Consider the following 24,814-nt stretch of genomic DNA (forward strand, 5'->3'; position numbering starts at 1 on the left):
TGTGGCATCGACTCGACGAGTACCCTCTTGATCCAAGAACTCAGACAATCTTCATCCGACTCGCCGAGCCGTATGAACAAACTCGACGAGTTGTTCATGATCCTAAGAAGATTGCCTTGGACTCGCCGAGTTGCATGAACAACTCGCCGAGTCCCTCCATTATTGAGTCTACCCTCAACTCGCTGAGTCCACTCTCTAACTTACTGGATTCACTCGACACTGATCAAAATGAAGGACTCGGGAACTCGCGACCCAACTCGCCGAGTCGTTCTTCCCGACTCGCCGAGTTGCCGCCATGCAACTGATTTTTACTCGATTTTGTTTGAATCCAACGCATACAATTGATAGATCTGAGTCCAATAAGCTGATTTACCACGTAAAGTTTCCAACTTTACGTGCACAACCTCATGAATAAGGGAAATAAGGCTAAAAGATGCATAAAATGGGTAGATCTATGATTAATATGCAAAGTAACTCCAAAAAGACAGAAGATATGGGCTCTACAACACCCCAACATTCAGATCCAAAGGTATTTCGACTTATTAAGACATTCATGCAAACATAAGGCTTGGAACAAACATCAAATAGCTCTTAGAAGAGCTCTAATGGAAGTTTAAAGCATATAACAAGAAGGGAACTCCGAAAATACCTCAATAAACTCAGATTTGCCCTTGGATCTTTGCACTACAACTCGTTTCCTTGCTTCTTTCTTCTTCTTCTCCTTCTTCACACCTTCACAAAATGGCACCAAATCACTTATAAGCTCTCAAGGGAGGATTAGGGTTTTCTCACTGTGTTCTCAGGGTGAGGGAGGCGAGAATGGGGCTATAAGGTGGTTTAAATAGTGGGCAACCCGGGGATTTAGGGTTTCACCCAGACGGATGGACTCGCCGAGTCCAGAATATGGACTCGCCGAGTCCCCGGCTCACGCGTGCTCGCAGCCGCGACCCTACTCGGCGAGTCAGGCTATGAACTCGCCGAGTTCCTCTTGCAAAACTCACAACAATTACCAATAAATTAACATACCGGAAACGGGTCGTTACAGAAGGTGTTGTGGATCTGGCTGAGCTCGGCTGGCAGATCTAGCCTATAAGCCACCTTGCCCACCCGGGCTACAACCCTGAACGGACCAATGTATCTCGGGCCCAACTTGCCTCGTTTCCTGAATCGAATGATGCCTTTCCAAGGCGACACTTTCAGGAGAACCATATCCCCGACCCGGAACTCTAGGTCTGATCGACGCCTGTCGGCATAACTTTTCTGCCGACTTTACACAATCTGAAGCCTACTCCGAACCTGCTGGATTTTCTCAGTCGTTTTGAGCACCACCTCGGTGCTCCCCATGACCCTCTGGCCAACTTCACCCCAACATATCGAGGTCCTGAACCTCCGTCCGTACAACATCTCGAATGGAGGGCGGTCAATACTCGCATGGTAGCTATTGATGTACGAGAACTCAACCAAGGGAAGATAGGTATCCCAGCTACCACCGAAGTCTAGCACGCATGCCCGCAACATATCCTCCAAAGTCTGGATGGTCCGCTCACTCTGACCATCCGTCTGCGGGTGAAAGGCGGTGCTAAAGTGCAGACGAGTGCCCAACTCATCATGAAACTTCTTCCAAAACCTGGAAGTGAACCGCACATCTCAATCCGATATCACTGACACTGGCACCCCATGCCGCGCCACTATCTCCCTGATGTAAATATCGGCCAACTTTTCGGCCGAGATGCTTTCCTGAATCGGAATAAAATGGGCGCTCTTGGTCAATCGATCCACGATGACCCAAATCGAATCTACTCCTCGCATCGTCCGGGGAAGCTTTGTGATAAAACCCATCGTAATATCCTCCCATTTCAACAACGGGATATCCAATGGCTGCATCTTGTCGTGCGGTCTTTGATGCTCGGCCTTGACCTTCCTGCAGGTCAAACACCGCTCGACGTACCACGCCACATCCCGCTTCATGCAGGGCCACCAATACTCTAGGCGAAGATCCCTTTACATCTTCGTCGCCCCTGGATGAATAGAGAATCGGGATTTGTGCGCTTCCTCCATCAAGATCTGGTGCACGCCTCCATGATACGACACCCACACCCTACGGTGTAGTGTCAATAACCCCCGGCTATCATAATCGAAGGAGGTGACTTGACCCACTATTCGCTCACTCTTTCAATGTTCCTCCTTCATAGCCTCCTGTTGAGCCTCCCGAATCTGCTCCAACAGGGGAGTCACCACAGTCATCCTCATGCAACTATCCCTGATCGACGCCGCCTTGCGGCTAAGCGCATCGGCCACCACATTGGCCTTCCCTGGGTGGTAAAGGATCTCGCAATCATAATCCTTCACCACGTCCAACCACCGACGCTGCCTCATGTTCAGATTCGGCTGATCCATGAGGTACCTCAAACTCTTGTGGTCCGTGTAAATGGTACATCGAACCCCGTAGAGGTAATGCCCCCAAATCTTGAGGGCAAAAACCACCTCCCCCAACTCCAAATCATGTGTCGGGTAGTTCACCTCGTGAGGCTTCAGCTGCCTCGAGGCATAAGCAATTACATGCCCCCTCTGCATCAATAATGCGCCTAGGCCTGAGATCGACGCATCACAATATACCACAAAATCCTCTACGCCCTCGGGCAGGGCTAAGATCGGCGCCTCACACAATCTCTGCCTCAGAATCTCGAACGCTGCCTGCTGCTCAGGCCCCCAACGAAAGACCACGGCTTTCCTAGTCAACCGTGTCAAGGGTACGGCTATCTTGGAGAAATCATGAATGAACCTCCGATAGTAGCCTGCTAATCCTAGGAAACTCCGAATCTCATATGGAGACTTCGGAACCTCCCACCTCATTACGGCCTCCACCTTGGCCGGGTCTACTGAAATCCCGTTCTGGTTGACGAGGTGCCCAAGAAACTACACCTCGCGCAACCAAAACTCACATTTGGAGAACTTGGCGTACAAGCTCTCCCTCCTCAGGGTCTCCAAAACCTCTCTCAGATGCTCCTCATGTTCCTCCTGTGTCTTGGAATAAACCAAGATGTCATCAATGAAAACTATCACAGACCGATCCAACATCGGTCTACACACGTGGTTCATGAGGTCCATGAACGCGGCAGTAGCATTGGTGAGCCCGAACGGCATCACCACGAACTCATAATGGCCGTAACGCGTCCGAAACGCGGTCTTCTGCACATCCTCCTCTCTGACCCTCATCTGATGATAACCTGAACGCAAATCTATCTTGGAGAACCAAGATGCTCCCTGCAACTGATCAAAGAGGTCATCAATCCTCGGGAGTGGATAACGGTTCTTCACCGTTACCTTAATCAGCTCCCGGTAATCTATACACATCCGGTGCGACCCGTCCTTCTTCTTTACAAACAGGATTGGGGCTCCCCAGGGTGAACTGCTTGGTTGAATAAACCCCTTGTCTAGCAGCTCCTGCAGCTGCGTAGACAACTCCTGCATCTCGGGAGGAGCCAACCTATAGGGTTTCGTCCTATCCTACCCGTTCGGCTAACGACCCTCCACTAGTCAAGAGTGCGGTGGGTAAGAGTGGATACCCATTCACTTGCCATTTTATAGGCAATTTCCTTAAACACCCCTTATAGACCAGCTTTGTGAATGAGGCCTACTAACGGTAAGACTGACTTTTACTCATACATATATATAATGTTAGACTTTTAATGTTATATATATAGTATAGGGTGTATTTTACACTTTTAAAATACTATGTGGTCTAATTTAACAATTATACTTTTAATTCAATTAAATTGTAAACCTAAACTTTTATGGATTTATTAAACCTCTTTTAATTATACACCTTAATTAATTAATAAAACCATAAGGGTGTGATTTGAACTTTTTCAAAACAATACTAGAGTTTTAGAATTTAATATTCCTAATTAAACTTTTAATCAACTTTTAAATTCCAAAACTTGAGGGCAAGTTTTGAAACATTTCAAACATTAGGGTTTAGAATTTAAATACACATCAAATTAAACAATTAATCAAAATTTAAATTCCAAAACTTGAGGGCAAGTTTTGAAACCTTTTTCAAAACATTGGGGTTTTAACTATTTAAATTTCAAAACAACAAAACTTTTGGGTTCAAATTTAAACTATAAAACCTAAAGGGGAAAATATGAAACATTTCATAACATAAGGATCAAATAACAAATAATCTAAATTAACATTTAATTACATAATTATCCATATTTGATTTATTTAATGATTTCTTGCAAAACAATTTATCAATTTAGTCAAAATAATTAATCAATTATCACATAAGGAAACAATTATCTTATTAATTGATAAATATCTTCAATTAGATCAAAGATATAGTCAAATATATCCTAAAATCGGATTTATATTGATCTAATATGATAAGGTAACTATCCATAAGCAAAAACAGCAAGAAATCACGAAATACCCTCCATCTGACTAGTTGACTCGGCGAGTCAAGCTTGGACTCGTCGAGTCTGCATGGACTCGGCGAGTTTAGCTATGGACTCGGCGAGTCCAGCCTCCAGAACATCAAAAATCGAATTTTTTGAACATGTAATGCATCAATACAATTGAAACCAGTCTAGGCTCTGATACCACTGATGGGTTTTGGTCATAAGACATCCTATGTGCTCATACAAACCCTAATGCTTGGATCTAGGTTTCTCTATTGTACATGCTTTGAATCCAAGACTATAAACCCTAATTCTAGCATACAAGTAATCATATTAGATATTAGAATAGGTTTATAATGTTACCTTGATTGTTATGTAGCAATAACAATCCCAATTCCTCCTTGAATTGACTTTGGAAGGCTTAGAGTCACAAGTGTCACTCCTCTAATGGTTCACAAACACCATAAGCAAGAGGATGAAGAGGAGAGAGGATGGAGGCTGCCAAAACCGTGTGAAAACCCTAGCAAGAAGCTTGTCCACATTTTTGGTCCTTAAGGGATCTATATATAGTGAGGCAATTAGGGTTATCTAACAAGGAAACCCTAATTTGGATGCTTAAGCCCTAAGCAACCCATGGAGCCCTTTTCTCAAGGCCTTGGACGATTTCATATGGGCTTCCCCCATAGAATTCGTCCACCTTATAATAAAAGGCAATCCATGGCCCAAATTGCAATTATCTTATAATTACAATTCCAGTCCCTTAAGTTTAATTAATCTCTTTTAGTCACAATACTAATTACCAATTAATTATTGACTAATATTAATTAAATAATATGATTTCTCCTTTAATATATTATTCCCATAATATATTAATAAATCATATTTAATCCTTTCTCTCCATAATTCATCCTATCAAGTTGCTTTGGTGAAGTCAACCCAAAAGGACCATGCACCATCGGGTCAAGTACATACCAAAATAGTTATGGACTTAGACACTAATCCAACAGTCTCCCACTTGGATAAGTCTAATAACTATTATGCGTATGACTTCAGATCCTGATCTGCAATCGTAGCTTTCCAAAGCCGCTGTCAACTCTGATCCTATCAGATACGCGTGTCCTTTAGATAAGGGATCATATATTCCTCCATTCTAGATATCATACGAGATATGATTTCAAATCATTCTCTTTGTACTATATCTCGATTCCGATTTATGACGACTGACTAATTGAACAAATCAAATTAGCCCTAGCCCGGCTAGGCATTTATGTTTGTCATCACTAAATCATCGAGGGGCCCAAAGATATCGCTTTTATCCTACTTTGGATAAAAGGAACGAATAAACTTTGATACAATGCTTGCTTGCACTCACTCACCGAATCACACACAACAATATGTTTTATAACACCAAGTTACTGGTGCGTTTACACATTATCAACGTGCAACCGATTCTTAAGATACAACTCACACATCTCGGTTTCAAGAATATAAGATGTTATCGTCTCACCAATCACTCGTGATACAATTCATGGAGTGATCCAAGTGAGCGTGGGTTTAATCCAATGCTCAAATCACATTCATAAGCACTCATGAACGTTGCAGCAAACATTTGCTTATGTCTAATACCTTATAGACAATCCACACACCAATTCATGACAGTCTTCATTCATATCTACTTCCAACATATGAACGACTGTGGCCCGTTTGAATAATTCGATTATTCTTAATAAACTCAATTATTCTGGAAGTCAAAACATGCAAAGGTGAAACACATGAATAATACTAATCCCATATGGATTCAAACCTTTGAGTATAAATAAAACACCTTTTATTTATCACCATGTCAATTACTCATTATTTGTCGTTTCGGTTAATCAACTTCTTACTTGAATTATTACACTTGTCCTATGCTCCTAGCATGCACACAATGTTTACCTATGGTTCTTACTTTGTGAAATAGATCAAATTGAACACACTTCCAATCATTCTCATTTCACAACTCCAAATCCTTTTTCATAAGTGAAAGAATATCAAATTCTTGCTACTTATAGAATATGCTAGATTCTAATATTCTATGCAACGATCCTTTCGTAATGTCACTGCACCAATGTCACAAAGACTATTGCCAATGATATTACAAAATCTCTATCGGATATTGTTACAATACAATTCCTATGATGTCTCTCACTCAAAGTACATTCCTTTGAACATCCTTTTGCATAAAAGTTTCTAATCTAGACATAGATTTTCAATATTCAATTCCCAATATGGACACGTTTCCATATTTTCCATATGACAATTCATTCTTAATAGAATCTTATTTATTTGTAATGATGTCGATATGGTCCATCCAATATGGAAACATTTCCATATTTTCCAATACTATACTTCCAACTACTCACAAGCGACCAATCTTCGTTGAACTTTGGATTGTCCTTTGATAGTTGTTTAATTATTTTAGTCAAAACCGATTCTAGTCCTTTTTCCCTCTACTAGACATTTGGAAAATTTTAGAATGGTCAAACATTAAAGCATTTGCAATCGATCCTATACCCGAAGCGTATGGGACACGACGCATAATGTTTTATTTCCTATGTTCTCAAAATTCGAACTGTGAAGAGGAATGCCGTAATTATAATCGAAATTTTAAGAACACACTATGTACCTGTGACTAAATTTTATTAACATTCCACAACCTAAGCCTTTAGATTTGAAATGAAGCATAATATTCTCTCCCTTAATTATAGCAAAACAACTTTATAACCCTTACTACTTTGCAAGGTATAACTCTTGTTTTCTATAATTAATATTGCCAACTTGCAATACGTGCCTTAATAATCATACAATCATAACATTTATGCTCCCACTATCATGATGATTATTATAAAACATAACACTTATGCTCCCACTAGCTTCGACATGTATTCATAAACATCTTAACTTTCAGAAAAACAATGCTTATTGAATTTCTTAAGTTCATGTTTCTAATACTTAGTGCTTTGATAATCTTTTATCAAGGTTTCTTGAACTTATAGACCTTTGCCTTTGATAGTTCATATGTGTGTCTAATCACTTAAGACTAATTGCCAAACCTCACAATTCAAATTATGGAAAGGGATACCGTAACCATAATCGAATTCGAGAATGCAATTTTACAATCACTATCTTCTTAAAATCTTTCTTAGTGAAAGCATTTCCTCACAATCATTTTCATGAAGGAGGAAATCTTATGACACTTATATTTAAAAGGTGTATGTGTTCCTATCCATGTGAATTTGTTAAAACCAAAGTTTACGACAAATTCAAACTCATATGGACCGAACTTTCTTAATCTTGATTTCTTGCCTTATGGTAGCACAGCTGCCCACCATGTCTTCCAAATAGTTAAGCAGCTCACCCTTTCCTATCAATGTACCTTTCATTGATTAAGGTGCTTTTCCTTTTATGCGTTCAACATGAGAACTCATAGAACTCTCATGCATAATTAACTCGATTGGATTGGCACAGAACCAAAATAATGTCATCACGATAGGTTGTAAATCTCAACTCGTGTGCTAGTGATGATCGATAAGGTTTATTTGATTTGTTCTTGAAACCTTTCAAGACCATTAAAACTCCCACTGACTCCTTGACATATAAGATTCTCTTGTTAATAACCATTTCTTGACAAACAAATATTCAAGAGTTAGTGTAGCTTTTATCAAAATACTTCATAAATTGGTCCTAGTTGGTCTTTGTCTTATCCAAGACATCACAACTTTCCACATTTGATGAATGTTATAAACCTTACTTTTTTCACTCGATGTCACAATCTTAACTTTAAGACTTGTTATTGGAACGAAGTATGATTGACTTATTGATTTAACCATTTCTTCAATTCTTGATTCCTCTTCTTAGACATACAATTGTACTAAGACTCATTTAGAGGATCAATTGAGATATGGTTCTTAATCATTAAGACCTATCATAAAGCATAAAAGGTACTCTCCCATCTTCTTAGAAAGGAGAAACTTTTATCTTTCTGCCTACTTGATTCTTCTTATTCGTTCTGCTATTGATCTAAACCCTTTAATCAATTCAGAATTACACTTAATCTTGTAAGTATAATCATATTTACTAAACCTTTAGTAAATCATGACGAATATCTATGTTACTCTTATGGTGGACTTGATCAACATGCAACTTTGTGTATTCGATCTCCAAGTCCTTCACTTGACACTTTGTCAATGAATTAGTCTAATTTCCAAATATGAAATTTCTCATTCATCGTGCAACCAAGTTGCATGATTCCAAATTTCTGTCCAATTGAAACTTGGGCGATGAGAAACTCTCCTTATTTGGTAAATTCTCGACTTTTCCATAAACACTATAAATAAGAATTATATCCATTTGTTGTAGAAATATGCAAACACCAATTTTCATAACGATTTCATTGCAAGGAAATAAACAAATAAATAAGTCAAACGAAAATTTATTTTATTTATAAAAGCAGCGGAAAACATTTGTCCTTACAATGCAAAATTGATTGAAAACTATGTATTTCAAAAGAAAATTTTCTAACAACTCTATCATAACTATCTAAGCTCAAAATCTAATCTTCAAGTCCATGCGATCAAGATCCATTCCTTGTGATTAGGTTCATATTGCTCTTTCACCAAGCTTCCTTTCTTTTCACCGATCCTGTAAAACATTCAAATGCAATCTTATCACATTATGTATTAAGAATTAATGAATAGGAACTTAATGGAGTTAGATAGTGGATTTTACCTGAAGCGCAGCCATACTCTTTGACTCTCCCATCTTCTGGACTCTTCAGGCTCTTTGGGCAGACTTGTATCCAACGCCCTTTCTTTTGGCAGCAAACGCAGGTCGATTCTCCTAGAACGTCCTCGGAAGCATGGTTGGTTGACTTTCCCAACAAATACGCTCCATTGCTTCGCCAAATTATTTCTGATTCAGCAGCAATGAGCATGTAAGTTAGGTGAATGAGGTTGTCGTCATGATCCACCATATAATACTTTCTTTTAAACTCATTATATGATTTAGGAAGTGACTGCAAAACCCAATTTACAGCCAACTCATCTGGGAATGACACACCCAGCATTATCATCCTATCAATGTGTGATTTCATTCCTAGAACGTGGGCACACACGGGTTTACCATCTTCATGTTTCATTTCCAATAGGGCCTTAGTGATATTGAACCTTTCAATTCTTCGATCTTGTGGGTTGGGGAGAACAATAGGAGGAGGAGGAGGAAGTGAAGCATGATTTCGTGTTCCTCAATTGAATCGTGGAATACCATCTTCATGTGGAATACTTGTTCCACGGGATTTGGGAAGACCATAATTGTCGAACTTTGATATCTACAAAACGGGAGAAAACGAATTCAAGTTAGTTGATAGATTGAGGCCTTAGTAAATCAACCAAATGAAATACTAAGGCTAGGACCCAACACAATATTCTACAAATCGGGAGAGGGATGTCGTAACCCAAATTGCAGAATAGTTGAAGGTAAGTGAATGACAATTCACTAATTTCCACCATGAAAAACGAAAAAGAAATTTAAAACCAAAACTGAAAACTGTAAGCACGAAGCTTAGTGAGTTCCCCCAATATACCACATACCATACAATCACATATCATACATACTGTCGGGCAATTCTGGGGTGCCCGACCTACCCGGTACGGCCATTCTGGGGTGCCGACCTACCCGTGTCAAGCCATTCTGGGGCGCTGACCTACCCATGTCAAGCCATTCTGGGGTGTTGACCTACCCGTCGGTCCTAACAAACGACCCTCAGGGACTATTCCCCTCCTACTACCACTATCACATATAACATATCATACCAGCATATATCATATCATCACATACTGTCAGACATATCTGGGGTGTCTAACCTACCCTTCGGTCCTAACAACCGGACTCTACTACTATCACATACAACATATCATGCCAGCATATAACGTATCAGGTAGTAGCAAACCTAGATGATATCACAAAGACAATCATCCAACATACAACTCCTACTGGTGGGCCGGCATTGTGGCCATAGACCCACCGCTACTGGAAGGTAACTCACCTCGAAATAGCTGCTGATCTGTGTGGGAATTGACTGTCCGCTGCTGCTGCCTCCCCGGAAATCCTCCGGCTATAATTCCCACAAAATACTCAGTCAAATACTACAAACCGACTTCAGGGTAAATTGACCATTTACCCTTAACAAATTAAGAGTCAAGTCACAGTCAACTGCCAGTTGACCAGACTCGCCGAGTTGGCTTGCCAACTCGCCGAGTCCCTATCCCTTTGTCTGACCATGAGCCCGTCTCTACTCGTCGAGTTAGGCATTGACTCGACGGGTTTTTCCTTCTAACCAAAGGCCAATAGTCCTTCATCCTACTCGTCGAGTTGTATGAACAACTCGCCGAGTTCATCTTCATCCGAAGAAAACTCTAAGTTGTGACTCGCCAAGTTGTATGAACAACTCGCCGAGTTGTTCTTGAGACAAGAAGATTGCCTTGAACTCGCTGAGTCATGGCATTGACTCGCCGAGTGACTTCATGAGTGATTCTGGCTTCCGACCCACTGACTCACACCCAATGACTCACTACTCCCAACCCGCAAATGCGAAAAGGGGGAAACTCGGGGACTCGCGACTCGACTCGCCGAGTCAGATGAACAACTCGCCGAGTCGGCCACATGCAAAAACTATACACGCGATTCTGCTTGGATCCAGCTCATGCCATTCATAGATCTGGGTTTCTAGGGCATGAATAACACGTAAAGTTTCCAACTTTACGTGTAAATAAGCACCAATAAAGGTTTTAGGGCTCAAAATGCACCAAAAGAGTAGATCTAGGGCTTTCATGCAATATGGCTCCATAAAGACAGTAGATCTAAGCTCCTGGAGCTCAATTTCACCTAGATCTAGAGGCTAACCACTTATTACAACCCACAAAGCACAAATAAGCTTGGGGAAAGGCTCAAGAAGGACTTCCATGGAGCTAAAAGGGACTATAAGCATGAAAACAGAGGGGAAATCGAGTTATACATTAAGGAAAACACTGAGATAGCTCAAAGATGCCTGACCTCCTCCTCTTCTTCTTAATCTACTCTCCTTCCCACTCCAAATCTTCAAGAAAACACACCAAATGCTTCAAACTCACAAGGAACAAGGCTTGAACGAGGTATAGAGCTCTGAGGGTGAATGGGGGCAAGCTTGGGGGGGGGGGGGGGGAAGGGGTTTAAATAGGGTGCAAACCCTTGAAATTTAGGGTTTCATCAGACAGCGGTGACTCGCCGAGTCCAGAATATGGACTCGCCGAGTCGCCAACTTAAACGTGTTCCGGATCTCGTCCCTACTCGGCGAGTCGGACCTACGACTCACCGAGTCCAAGGCTAAAAAGAAAAACACTAAGATAAATTTTACGTACCAGGAGCCAGGTGCTACATTCGATCCGTTTTTGGATTATGCGACCTAAATGAGAGTTGAAGATCTCATTAATAGGAACTCAACGGTAAAAAGATAGACGAAAACGGAGTCCGTATGAAGGAGTTACGAATTCATCGCGGTCATTTAACAGTCTAAACGCCTCCTACTGTTAAATTTGAGATCGGTAGAGAATTAGCCGACGGAATCTAAATGAAAGTTGTAGATCTTGTTTTTACCTACGTGTGGAAAAAAAGAACATCAAAAACGGAGCTCGTATGAGAGAGTTATGATTTTTCTAAGTTTGAAGGCTGATACGCGATAAGGGTGACGTGGCACCACCAGAAGGCCACCACATGCACCAACTCGGCGAGTAGGTCCCCCTACTCGGCGAGTCCATCAGATATTTTCACTATAAATAGAGGTGTCGGGTCTAGCCTCTTCTTCACACCTCCCAAACCTTCTTTCTCTCTCTACTCTCTCTACTCTCTCTCTCTCTCTCTCTCTCTCTAAGCCTCCTTAAGCCCCCCTAAAGCCTAGGTAAACCCCCTAGCACCCGAAGGAAGCCCCGAGGCTCCCGAAGCGCCTGACGGCTCCGACGAGAAGAGCCTCCGGCTTAGAAACTCTGCTCCGGTAGAGCCCGATTTCGAAGGAAACCCGCTGTAAGTGAGCTACGCCTAACCTATCTTTAGTTTAGCTTATGTTTTAATATAGTAATGTTATTAGGACCTTATAATAAGTATTTGGGATATTATTATGAGTTATATTTAGTGTTATTTAACACTTATATAATAATAATAATAGTTGGACTATTAATTAGTCGCGGTTAACGTCAGACTAAACCCTAGTCATATTGATACTAGGTTTTGTCGAGGAAATTGTTTTAAGAGTAACGAAGTGCTGTCCGAGTGACGATTCACCGCCTAATCAGGTGGGTGCATAGTTACTTTCAGCTTACACATAGATATGAAGTATTTTATATAAATTACGTGCTATGTGTGCATATTATTTGAATACTTGCTATTTATGCTGGATGAACATTTTTATACATGTTTTCAATGATTTAAACTGTATATGTATTTTATATCTACGAAAATGTTGGGGTAAAACATGGGGAGATGTGTTAGTTGTTGTGTGATAAAATGAAATAATGAGAGGCCTCTTTATAGATGTTATTGATGATCCAGTCATCTAGCGGAGTATAGATGACGACCACGGACTATTCTAGACAGTCTAGTGGAACACTAGCAGGCTCGCAACCTGTAGGTGTTTATTTGAACTGTGTGTTTATTTGAACTGTGTGCTCACCAAGTGTACTCCATCCCCCACATGGTTGCCTTAAGGACATTTATTGCTGAGGAATCCCCTTAGCAGTAGTGTCCATCCCGATGATAGTCCTTAGACTAGGTCCCTCTTGTTAGATGTTTTAGGGACGTAAAGTGAGGATAACGGGAACGGGTAATCGGGTTTGTTTGGTTTGATAAAGCTAATAACTTATTTATTGTGGGTTGAAAACCCTATGTGCTCACCAGGCTCCCAAGCGTGACCCACTCAGTTTCTTGTATTACAGGTAGTGGCGCATGAGCATAGATGTGATGTTTTGGGATGAGAGATTAATGGATTCTAGGCCTGTAAATACGGAATAATGTAGTAAGGCCTATGTTGTATTGTTTATGCTTATGATCTGTATCGAACATGACATCCCGAGTCTTTTTAATGAAATACATTTCTACGGAAATGCTTTTGATAAATCTTTATCATTTTTTGTTTTGGGACAAATTCCGCAACAATTTTATTTAAAATGTTACTCTGATTTTTAAACAAAGCAAAGCATAAACAAAATCGGTCTTTTCTGGCCGTGAAAATGGGGATGTCACAAGACCCAATTTCCCCTCTCTTCCTGAAGCGTATCACACCCTTCTAGGGCGAGACCTTCAGGAGCACCATATCGCAGACCTGAAACTCCAACTTTGATCGGCGCCGGTCGACATAGCTCTTCTACCGACTTTGAACGGTCTGCAGTCTTTGTCTAGTTTGCTAAATAAGCTATGTGGTTTGAAGGACTACTTCGATCCTTCCTATAACCCTATGACCAGCCTCTCCCCAACAAACCGGGGTACGAAATCTTCGACCATACAAGAGCTCAAATGGTGAAGCACCAATGCTGGAGTGATAATTGTTGTTATATGAGAACTCCGCAAGAGGTAGGTAAGAATCCCAACTCCCACAAAAATCAATAACACATGCCAACAACATATCCTCAAGGGTCTGAATTGTCCGCTCACTCTGGTCGTCGGTATGTGGATAATATGCAATGCTAAAATTCAACCTCGTACCCAATTCCTCATGGAACTTCTGCTAGAAATGGGAAGTGAACCGAACATCTCAGTTCTTTAATGCATTTGTCGTTCCAAAAAAAAGGTAACCTTTTGTCGTTCCAAAAAAAAAGGTAAATGACAATTGATCCAAGTCATGATTGATTGATTGTGGTCTTATGAAACTATTTATGATAAAATATAAACAAAAGACCAAGATACCCCTGTATGTATATGTAGGTATGTTGTTTAAAGTGTTGTATACAGGTCTATATACAATTCTATTATATAAAGTGTTGTATACAATTTTGTATATAGGTCTATATGTCGTACTTACTTCCATTTTATTAAGATCTAGCTTCACTATCAATCCCCTGTATTTTAATGGTGTCTTAAAAGTATTTCAATGGTATTTCATTGGCATCCTAATTTCACAACCATACATCTACTAGTAGCGTAAAGTTAAATTGGTCGTTTTTTACATAAGTGAATTTTGACTTTGTTTGTTGTAATAGGCGATGGTACTTCATTGTTTGTAGTTTAATGCATCTGATGTATTAATATTATTTGAGGGGTATTATTGTCAAGCTTTATTTCTAAAGGGTAAATCCATCATTTTTTTCATTGGTTTTGTTTGTAGTTTAATACATCATTTTGCATTAATGTCATTTTACGTATATTATTTTCAAGCTTTGCTTCTCAAGAGTAAAGTGGTCATTTTTTTGCATTGGTTTTGTTTATATTTTAATGCATTTGTTGTATTAATGTCACTAGGTGTGAAACTCATGTATTACATGGATTTATTTTTTTTATTAAATATGAAATTTTAACAATTTTAGAAGTTTGAATTTATAAGAAAAATGAGAAATTTTTTGAATTATTAGAATTAATGGGGTTTTTATACATTGAACACTTTACATATATAAACCATTTCTAATAAATACCTTACATATTAAATGTGGAATTTTAATTTAATAAAATAAAAAATACAATAAAATGACAAGTATAAAATAAAAAATTCAAAAATTCTAGAAAATATCGTGTGCTCAAATGAAGGAGAAGATGACATATGACAAAAAGATTTTGATTTATTAGGAAGGATTCTAAGGTATTATTGCATTGGTCATTTTTTGCATAAGTCAATTTGGTTTTGTTTGTTGTAAAAGGCTACCGTATTTCCCTCTTATTTCATCGCATTTCACAAGCAGGCGCAAGGGAAGCCAAAAATAACAATACACAATCAAGGGCAAAATTGACCAACACCGTAACAAAACACTACAAGAGCAATAGAAAGTACCATCAAGCCCATGACCTTCAAATATACACGAGAGGCAAAACCAATGAAATCACCCACAACATCAATCAACAAAAACCACAATAAACCTCAATAATAACCCAAGGGCAAAAACGCCAAAAGCTCCAACAAGCAAAATAACTTCAACAAATTAGAATTTATACTTTCCAACAAGCACAATAACTTCACCAAATGAGTCTAATTTATACTTTCATATATTTATTGATATTTGAGCACTTAAAAAATAAGGGGATGTGGCCCATTATTTTTATTTTATTTTTATAAGGAGTCCATATCCATTAATTTTATTATATATTAGGCCTAAAAATATTATATTTCAAAACACTGTATATATAACACAATACAATATTAAATTAAAACAAAATAATATATAATAATTATTGTAGTTATAAACTTATAACAATACAAAAATGTTGAAAATTTACACATCACCTCAACCAAAGCACTGGTCACCGGGAACGGGAACCGGACCAGGGAGCGAACCCTGCTGATAAAACTGAACTCCAAACACCACCAAAATCGCCACCAATGACAAATACGACAACCCTTCAACACCACCCAACAACCCAAAAGGTCCATTAGGTAGACCCGACCCGGTTTTCGATTTGGTATACAAAGACCACCCCACAATCCCCACCACCACCAAGTAGCTAACGCCTTCCAATGCGCCAAGGGATCCGCCGGGACCAGGTGGCAGGCCGCAGCCGGTGGTCTTCAGGGTGTAAAGAGACCACCCGATTACTGGGTTAGCGATTAACCCACCGGCTATTGCTAGTTTCTCTGTAATCCCGTTGGTGGAAACTTCTTCGCCGGTTTGCTTTGCCATGGATCGGAGATTGAGACGGCGGCGAGAGGTGGATGATGATCGGTTGTACAGAAAGCATTGCGAAATGTAAGGTTTTGGAGGGATTGAGATGGAAGTCGGAGATGGGAGCAACATTTTTGAGAGCTCCATTCTTGGCGAAGAGATAATAGGGATAATGTGATGAACGGTGTGTGATTTCATTTAGAAAATATGTTTTTTGTGGTATATATATTTAAAATAAAAGAATCAATTATTATTAACTCAAATTTTGTTTCTTACCAATTCAATTAAAAGTGATAATTTATTATTAAGTCTAATTTTATTTTGTTTAGTATGTCACACCAAGTATATTTTTTTTGTGTTTTAGTAGGTTGTCACAACCAAATATATTTTTTTAAGCTAGTCTTTCAAAAAACAAAAACTATTCATAGTAGTGTTTCAGTAAATTTAGTGAGCTTTTTTAAGTCTCTAAAATTTACATTTATTACTTATAAAAAGAGAAAATGATTATTTAAGTTGATTTTTCCAACCATTTCCAAAAAAAAAATCCAAAACGACCTATAGCCATAGAGCACCTGTTTAGGAGTCGTTTGTTTTTTTCGAAAAGAATATGTCTGAAGTCTGCGAACCATCTCTGCAACCCTCTGTAGCAGAAGAGCGGACCAAACGGTTACAACATGTCATAAAAAGTCGGTTTCTTTTTAACATCTGCGGATTGTTGCAATAAGTTAAAATAAGGTGTGAAGAGGTTTGAAGCAGATGGTCAAGTGTTGCGTCACGCAGCACACGCGTAGCAGTTTTTAAGTTAGAAGTCTTTTGAAAAACAAACAGATGCAAAGGGCCAAGTGATGCACGTGTGCTGCGCGGCGCGACAATAAGTGGTCAGAAATGGTTTTTTTTTTAAAAACAAACAACACTTAAGATTTTTGCAAGTGCGATACATGAAAATCTTGTTTTTTGCCTAATGTTTAGTCTCCATAATTATTTCAAACAAATTTCGTTTTAGCTGAACTTTTTTTTATTGTGTTCTTTGTAACAAGTGCTTTGTAACAAGTGCTATCAATGGACACATCAAATTCGAAATTTGGATATTATAAAGTCATATTTTTTAAAATTCAAATTAGGTTATTCGGTGAAAAAATGAAAAGTTATTCAACTTTTAACCTTCATAACTTTTGCATATAAAACTTATTTGACGTATCACACTCGGTATATGAAAATCGAGAAATCGTACTCTGTAAGCTCCAAAATATGATAGTTCGTATTTTTGAATTTTTTTTCAAATATCATCTTTTTACATATGGATAGCAAGATATCATACTTTTCTATGTATTGTTATTAGAAAAAAGGTGTAACAAGTAGCCTTAACATAAAATAAAAGTGAAAATTAATCTTTATTCCATCATAATTATTAGGTGTGAGGTCACCAAAAAAAACCTCCTACGCATAAACAATTAGCATTATTGTCATTCAACATTTGATCGTAGTTATATCATTAAATAACAATAAATATTATATAAAAATTCATTTACCTCTACTAAATCGATTTTTTGTATTAATTAGCTAAAATGACTTATCTTGAGCTGATAACTTTTTTTATTTTTATTATTTGTAATAAGGTTATACATAGACATATTACACTCCCAATTGAGATGTTGGTAAGTCATACTTTTTTAGCTAGGCTATTCGGTGAAAAAAAATGAAGAATTTTTTTCATAACTTTCGCATACGAATTCCGTTTGATATAGAAATAAAGTTGTCTTTTTGTCGCAATACGTATACATGGACATATGACACTTGTTATTTGTATATCAGGAAGTCATACTAGTTGAAAGAAAGATGATCAAAATCGAAATTTAATCAAACTTATTATAGGAAAAGAATATGGCATTTTGGTGAAAGTGTCTGATTCAAATACAAATTAGGTAAATGATCTCGCTTTGTGACCCTCTACTGAGGGTTGTAAACGAACCGAACGAACATGAACGAAGGCTTGTTCATGTTCGTTCTGTTCATGTTCGTTCGTTTAAGTTAACTGAACAAATGAACGAACAAGAAATGATAAACGAACAAGTTTTTTTGTTCATGTTCGTTCGTTTAACAAATTACATTGTTATCGTACGCATTATCGAGAACCCAAATTACGATGAGTTGGTTTGTGTTGGTTTAACAATTTGATTGCAATTTAAAGATAAGTAAATGCACAAAATTCTAAATGGCTTTTTATTCATCAAATATTTTCATTTCATATTTTTCTGATCAAGAAAATTACATGTAGATTATTCTTATAATCTCTATCATTGAAACATATCGAGATGTCAATTCTCATGGATAGACACACGAACGGAAAGCTGCACCAACACATAAAAACATAATATGTGTTAACCAAATCCAAAAACCATACTTTACTGTCAAATGTGCATTGCTCGTAATTTAAATCATTGCCGTAAAAAGAATATGCACATAAATAAAAATATTATAGGAAATGACTTACAAGGATCAGTAACAGCTATAGTGGCGAAACTCGGATCACATTCACCATTAACCCTAAAATTAAGGTCAATAGCATATGATGCATGATTTCGCACAGTATTCGGTTCATAACACGACCCTCCCCATGTAATGGGACGACAATCAATATACAAACATTTATCGTTCATAAATTGGATTAGTCGTTCTTCAGAAGCATGGGTTTGAGCCACACACCATTCTTTCCCCTGTACAGTCACCCAAAAACAATGAAAATGACAGTTACATTATAAATAATAGATTTTTAAAATAAAAAAAATCTTGAATGTACAAATAATTAATTCATAATATACTAAATTTGTGACTTGTATGTATCTTACTTCTACATAAATAGAACAAACAATGAGGAAACTAAAAAAACACAATGAAAGAGATCTTGGTTCCATGTAAAGTTTTGAACTTCAAAAACTCAAATAATGGAATGTGTTATTTTTGTGTGAATGTTTTGACTTATTCACTCACTTTCATCTTTTTATAAGACTTTTAAAATGAAACTTATTTAGCATTTAACTATTGTAAGTTTTGTAACCGATTAAATGAACATTACTTTTTTAACGGTAAATGAATAAATTTATTTAACTTCAAAACTTAAGATTTTATAGCAATAGCCTTTCAATAGTCTTCATTTAAATTCGTCTTAAATTGGTTGTGCCAAATTCGTAATGCAAATGTTATTGATTTATTTATGAGTAATGGGTCTATATAAGTTCTTTATACATTTAGTATGTCAAAAGATTAAATTATATATAACATTAACTCAAAATAAAAATAAATAACAACTTAACGGGTCTAAAATTTGCAACATTAAAATGCATATTATCATATAAATCAATGTATTAAAAGTTTTTATCGTTATTTTTATAAAAATATAACTTTCTTAACCATATTTGATATATATATATATATATATATATATATATATATATATATATATATATATATATATATATATATATATATTAGATTTGAGACTTCGTAACCATGGAATTGTTTCTAGTAACAAGTTAATTACAATGAAACATTCTGTAATATCGAAGGTTCGGTCTCTGTGACTTTAGAAACTCAATATCGTGAAAGGACGATGCATGTAAAGATGAAATTTCACTACATCTTATATTATGATTAGAATTTGGAACCGTAACTTGAGCATCATTGCACTAATTTCCAGTCGATATGTTCACAAAGAAACGACCATCGAGATGAATAGTATGCATGTTCATAACATGGCATGACTGATGTAATTTAATTCAAGTGGTTAATTGATTACTGATTTATTTATATTCAATGGGTATGATATTATAGTTAATTAATTTATTATTGTGTTTCACTTTGAATGTTTCACTCCCTGAATAATTTTATTATTCAAAGTTCCACAGTCGCTCATACATTTGGAAGTAAGTAGTGACTTAAGACTGTCATGAATCGATTGTAGATTGTCCATAGAGATTGGGCATTACATGAGATTGCTACAATATTAATGAGTACTTACAAAATGGAGATTTTGAGTATTGGATAAACTCACACTTACAGATTGCTTCATGAATTTTATCACGAGTAATTGTAAGACGATAATATTGTCTATTCTTCAAGCGAAGATACATAAGTTGTTATTTGAAAGTCGAATGTGCATTGGTGTTGTGTAAACTTATCAAACATGATGTTATAAAACGTAGTATCATGTATGATTCGATAAGTAAAGGTTACAGTTATGTAGTCAAAGTTTATTCGTTCCTTTTGCGTTATCACGAAAAGATATATCTTTGGGATTAAATCTATTATTTAATCAATTCAGATTTGGCTTTTCCTGCAAATTACCTAAACTATAAATAGGACCCGTTGAGAGCCAAACATTTCGTGCATACTCTTTCCAAGAAGCACATGAATGAAAATTATACCTCTCTTCTCTCTCTTTTTCTAGTTTTAGGGTTTAGGTGTGAGCCATTAGAGGCATCCTTGTTTTGGTGCTAAGCTTTCCAAGACCAACAACTACAAGGGATTGAAGTGATTTGTTTACTACAATAAATCCAAGGTATGCAACCTTAATTCCATGATTTTGATTATATTTGAATTCATCTAGTTTTGTTGTTCATAGTATGCTGCCTTCAAAGTGTTATGACATAGATCCTTATAGGTTGTTTGGGCCCTGTTAATTGTTTAGTGATTTTTTGCATTGTACATGTAATTATAACCTATAAAACTCATCAAAAACATCAACTCAGACACGACCCGTCTAACCCATTTAATTTTATGGGTTTGCGGGTCTGTGGGTTAGTGTGATGAACGGTGTGTGATTTCATTTAGAAAATAGGTTGTTTGTGCGATATATATTTAATTTGATATAAGAATTCAATTATTATTAACTCAATTTTTGTTTCTTACAAGTTCAATCAACAGTGATAATCTATTATTAAGTCGAAATTTATTTTGTTTAGTTTGTCGAACCAAGTATTTTTTGGTGTTATTTTAAGTTGTCACAAACCAAAAATATTTTATAAACTAGTCTTTTTAAAAAAAACAATCCTCCTTAATAAATGAAGGTTTTTTTTGCCACATGTCAATCTCTCATGAGTTTTGACACTTGTCATTTTGTGGTATTTTTAAAATAAATATTACCCATTTGTCAATTTTTGATTTCTTTCAATTTTTAAAATTAAAGTCATATATTTATATATATAAAGTATTAAATATCATATATATGATATTAAATTGCAATAAATACGTTTCTTCTTTTCTTATTTTAAAGTTGTACATTAAAAACTATTTTTGTTTACAGTTTAATATTTAATCTTTTTTTAAATCAACCCGTGTAATACACGGGTCTTACAACTAGTAAATATTATATAAAAATGCATTTACCTCTACTAAATCGATTTTTTGTATTAATTAGCTAAAATGACTTATCTTGAGCTGATAACTTTTTTTATTTTTATTATTTGTAATAAGGTTATACATAGACATATTACACTCCCAATTGAGATGTTGGTAAGTCATACTTTTTTAGCTAGGCTATTCGATGAAAAAAAAATGAAGAATTTTTTTCATAACTTTCGCATACGAATTCCGTTTGATATAGAAATAAAGTTGTCTTTTTGTCGCAATACGTATACATGGACATATGACACTTGTTATTTGTATATCAGGAAGTCATACTAGTTGAAAGAAAGATGATCAAAATCGAAATTTAATCAAACTTATTATAGGAAAAGAATATGGCATTTTGGTGAAAGTGTTTGATTCAAATACAAATTAGGTAAATGATCTCGCTTTGTGACCCTCTACTGAGGGTTGTAAACGAACCGAACGAACATGAACGAAGGCTTGTTCATGTTCGTTCTGTTCATGTTCGTTCGTTTAAGTTAACTGAACAAATGAACGAACAAGAAATGATAAACGAACAAGTTTTTTTGTTCATGTTCGTTCGTTTAACAAATTACATTGTTATCGTACGCATTATCGAGAACCCAAATTACGATGAGTTGGTTTGTGTTGGTTTAACAATTTGATTGCAATTTAAAGATAAGTAAATGCACAAAATTCTAAATGGCTTTTTATTCATCAAATATTTTCATTTCATATTTTTCTGATCAAGAAAATTACATGTAGATTATTCTTATAATCTCTATCATTGAAACATATCGAGATGTCAATTCTCATGGATAGACACACGAACGGAAAGCTGCACCAACACATAAAAACATAATATGTGTTAACCAAATCCAAAAACCATACTTTACTGTCAAATGTGCATTGCTCGTAATTTAAATCATTGTCGTAAAAAGAATATGCACATAAATAAAAATATTATAGGAAATGACTTACAAGGATCAGTAACAGCTATAGTGGCGAAACTCGGATCACATTCACCATTAACCCTAAAATTAAGGTCAATAGCATATGATGCATGATTTCGCACAGTATTCGGTTCATAACACGACCCTCCCCATGTAATGGGACGACAATCAATATACAAACATTTATCGTTCATAAATTGGATTAGTCGTTCTTCAGAAGCATGGGTTTGAGCCACACACCATTCTTTCCCCTGTACAGTCACCCAAAAACAATGAAAATGACAGTTACATTATAAATAATAGATTTTTAAAATATAAAAAAATCTTGAATGTACAAATAATTAATTCATAATATACTAAATTTGTGACTTGTATGTATCTTACTTCTACATAAATAGAACAAACAATGAGGAAACTAAAAAAACACAATGAAAGAGATCTTGATTCCATGTAAAGTTTTGAACTTCAAAAACTCAAATAATGGAATGTGTTATTTTTGTGTGAATGTTTTGACTTATTCACTCACTTTCATCTTTTTATAAGACTTTTAAAATGAAACTTATTTAGCATTTAACTATTGTAAGTTTTGTAACCGATTAAATGAACATTACTTTTTTAACGGTAAATGAATAAATGTATTTAACTTCAAAACTTAAGATTTTATAGCAATAGCCTTTCAATCGTCTTCAATTAAATTCGTCTTAAATTGGTTGTGCCAAATTCGTAATGCAAATGTTATTGATTTATTTATGAGTAATGGGTCTATATAAGTTCTTTATACATTTAGTATGTCAAAAGATTAAATTATATATAACATTAACTCAAAATAAAAATAAATAACAACTTAACGGGTCTAAAATTTGCAACATTAAAATGCATATTATCATATAAATCAATGTATTAAAAGTTTTTATCGTTATTTTTAGAAAAATATAACTTTCTTAACCATATTTGATATATATATATATATATATATATATATATATATATATATATATATATATATATATATATATTAGATTTGAGACTTCGTAACCATGGAATTGTTTCTAGTAACAAGTTAATTACAATGAAACATTCTGTAATATCGAAGGTTCGGTCTCTGTGACTTTAGAAACTCAATATCGTGAAAGGACGATGCATGTAAAGATGAAATTTCACTACATCTTATATTATGATTAGAATTTGGAACCGTAACTTGAGCATCATTGCACTAATTTCCAGTCGATATGTTCACAAAGAAACGACCATCGAGATGAATAGTATGCATGTTCATAACATGGCATGACTGATGTAATTTAATTCAAGTGGTTAATTGATTACTGATTTATTTATATTCAATGGGTATGATATTATAGTTAATTAATTTATTATTGTGTTTCACTTTGAATGTTTCACTCCCTGAATAATTTTATTATTCAAAGTTCCACAGTCGCTCATACATTTGGAAGTAAGTAGTGACTTAAGACTGTCATGAATCGATTGTAGATTGTCCATAGAGATTGGGCATTACATGAGATTGCTACAATATTAATGAGTACTTACAAAATGGAGATTTTGAGTATTGGATAAACTCACACTTACAGATTGCTTCATGAATTTTATCACGAGTAATTGTAAGACGATAATATTGTCTATTCTTCAAGCGAAGATACATAAGTTGTTATTTGAAAGTCGAATGTGCATTGGTGTTGTGTAAACTTATCAAACATGATGTTATAAAACGTAGTATCATGTATGATTCGATAAGTAAAGGTTACAGTTATGTAGTCAAAGTTTATTCGTTCCTTTTGCGTTATCACGAAAAGATATATCTTTGGGATTAAATCTATTATTTAATCAATTCAGATTTGGCTTTTCCTGCAAATTACCTAAACTATAAATAGGACCCGTTGAGAGCCAAACATTTCGTGCATACTCTTTCCAAGAAGCACATGAATGAAAATTATACCTCTCTTCTCTCTCTTTTTCTAGTTTTAGGGTTTAGGTGTGAGCCATTAGAGGCATCCTTGTTTTGGTGCTAAGCTTTCCAAGACCAACAACTACAAGGGATTGAAGTGATTTGTTTACTACAATAAATCCAAGGTATGCAACCTTAATTCCATGATTTTGATTATATTTGAATTCATCTAGTTTTGTTGTTCATAGTATGCTGCCTTCAAAGTGTTATGACATAGATCCTTATAGGTTGTTTGGGCCCTGTTAATTGTTTAGTGATTTTTTGCAT

At 36.1% G+C, this 24,814-nt stretch overlaps 1 protein-coding gene across 1 annotated transcript; it reads right to left on the bottom strand.

Moving 5' to 3' along the window:
- Positions 1-15,810: 15,810 nt before the first annotated feature.
- LOC111883586 (uncharacterized) lies at positions 15,811-16,476 on the bottom strand. Its single transcript, XM_023879916.3, has one exon. The coding sequence runs from the start codon at positions 16,466-16,468 to the stop codon at positions 15,896-15,898; it is 573 nt and encodes a 190-aa protein (XP_023735684.1). The 5' UTR covers positions 16,469-16,476; the 3' UTR covers positions 15,811-15,895.
- Between the last annotated feature and the right edge of the window lie 8,338 nt (positions 16,477-24,814).

This window comes from Lactuca sativa, chromosome 3, assembly GCF_002870075.4.
Source record: "Lactuca sativa cultivar Salinas chromosome 3, Lsat_Salinas_v11, whole genome shotgun sequence".
In the NCBI taxonomy this organism is placed as follows: domain Eukaryota; kingdom Viridiplantae; phylum Streptophyta; class Magnoliopsida; order Asterales; family Asteraceae; genus Lactuca; species Lactuca sativa.

Coding starts and splice junctions, on each gene's coding strand:
- LOC111883586 (XM_023879916.3), bottom strand. CDS start 16,468: ATGAAATCACACACCGTTCATCACATTATCCCTATTATCTCTTCGCCA.